Source organism: Alexandromys fortis, unplaced genomic scaffold (assembly GCF_014885135.2).
Source record: "Alexandromys fortis isolate MF-2015 unplaced genomic scaffold, M_Fortis_MF-2015_v1.1 scaffold_5227, whole genome shotgun sequence".
Lineage (NCBI taxonomy): Eukaryota > Metazoa > Chordata > Mammalia > Rodentia > Cricetidae > Alexandromys > Alexandromys fortis.
Window position 1 is genome coordinate 482 of NW_026073100.1, and position 1519 is coordinate 2000.

At 43.4% G+C, this 1519-nt stretch overlaps 1 protein-coding gene across 1 annotated transcript; it reads left to right on the forward strand.

The window, feature by feature from the left end:
* Window positions 1-240: 240 nt before the first annotated feature.
* On the forward strand, window positions 241-744 carry LOC126496476 (peptidyl-prolyl cis-trans isomerase A-like). Its single transcript, XM_050133973.1, has one exon. It carries the CDS (start codon window positions 250-252, stop codon window positions 742-744), a length of 495 nt encoding a protein of 164 aa, XP_049989930.1. The 5' UTR covers window positions 241-249.
* The last annotated feature ends 775 nt before the right edge of the window (window positions 745-1519 follow it).

The window sequence follows — 1519 nt, forward strand, 5'->3', positions numbered from 1 at the left end:
AGAGAGCTGATTTCTAATAGTTGTCACCTGACAGTCGCATGCGGGGACACAAACACACACTGTACTCTAAATAGATAAAAGATTAATTAAATTCTAAACAAGAAAGAACTGTCTAATAATTTGTTACCTCTTAATAACAGTTTCCCAGTGAAGGACCAGTCCCCCTCAATTCTCAAATCTTTCAACAGTGTATAAAAGTAGACACAGAGGGCAGATGCTGCTGTCTTCCTCTCACTGCTTGCTGCAGCCATGGTCAACCCCACCGTGTTCTTTGACATCGCGGCTGATGGCGAGCCCTTGGGCCGCGTCTCCTTCGAGCTGTTTGCAGACAAAGTTCCAAAGACAGCAGAAAACTTTCGTGCTCTGAGCACTGGAGAGAAAGGATTTGGATATAAGAGTTCTTCCTTTCACAGGATTATTCCAAGATTCATGTGCCAGAGTGGTGACTTCACACGCCGTAATGGCACTGGCAGCAGATCCACCTATGGAGAAAAATTTGAGGATCAGAACTTCATCCTGAAGCATACAGGTCCTGGCATCTTGTCCATGGCGAATGCTGGACCAAACACAAACGGTTCCCAGTTTTTTATCTGCACCACCAAGATTCAGTGGCTGGATGGCAAACATGTGGTCTTTGGGAAGGTGAAAGAAGGCATGAACATTGTGGAAGCCATGGAGCATTTTGGGTCCAGGAATGGCAAGACCAGCAAGAAGATCACCATTTCAGACTGTGGACAACTCTAATTCTTTTGACTTGCGAGCTACTTATCCACCAGACCATTCCTTCTGTAGCTCAGGAGAGCACCCTAGCCCCATCTGCTCGCAGTACCCTGTAATCTCTGCTCTCACTGAAGTTCTTTGGGTTCCATATTTTTCTCATTCCCCTTCAAGTCTAGCTGGATTGCAGAGTTAAGTTTATGATTATGAATAAAAACTAAGTAAGAAAAGAAAAGTAGACACAGAGTAGGAGGACCTCTATTAGCCCCCAACATCCAAAACAGTGCTCTGCCTTCCTGGCTGACTGAAGCGTTCTAAGCCAAGGCAAGTCTCTGCAGTTGTCTCTGAGTCCCAGAGACACCTGGATGCCTGTCCCTTTTCCTAGTTAATTCCAGCATTAATTAGGTCTCTTAATATTGGCTTTTTCTTATCAGTGAAAAGACATGTCCCCATACCTATCATCTTAAGCCACGGTCCTGTCCCTAAACTCCCCCTCTACCTGCTCTGACCTTCTCATGGAAAGTTGGTTTTCGCCCTTCTTATACTTCCAAAGAACATTTGAAAGGTCATTCTTGTCTCTTTCTTCTTAGTTATAAAATGTTTATTCTTTCATTTAGCAATGCTGGACAAGGTCTACCTTCAGCCCCCACTGCCACTTTTTCTCTCACCACCCTCCTCCACTTTGTTTTCTTTAAAACTGCATTTGCCTCATTTTCAGTACTGACTCTATTATCTATCTTATCTTATCCTATCTATCTATCTATCTATCTATCTATCTATCTATCTATCTATCTATCTATCT

What these genes read in the sequence shown, in the direction of transcription:
- LOC126496476 (XM_050133973.1), top strand. Translation starts at nt 250, where the DNA reads ATGGTCAACCCCACCGTGTTCTTTGACATCGCGGCTGATGGCGAGCCC.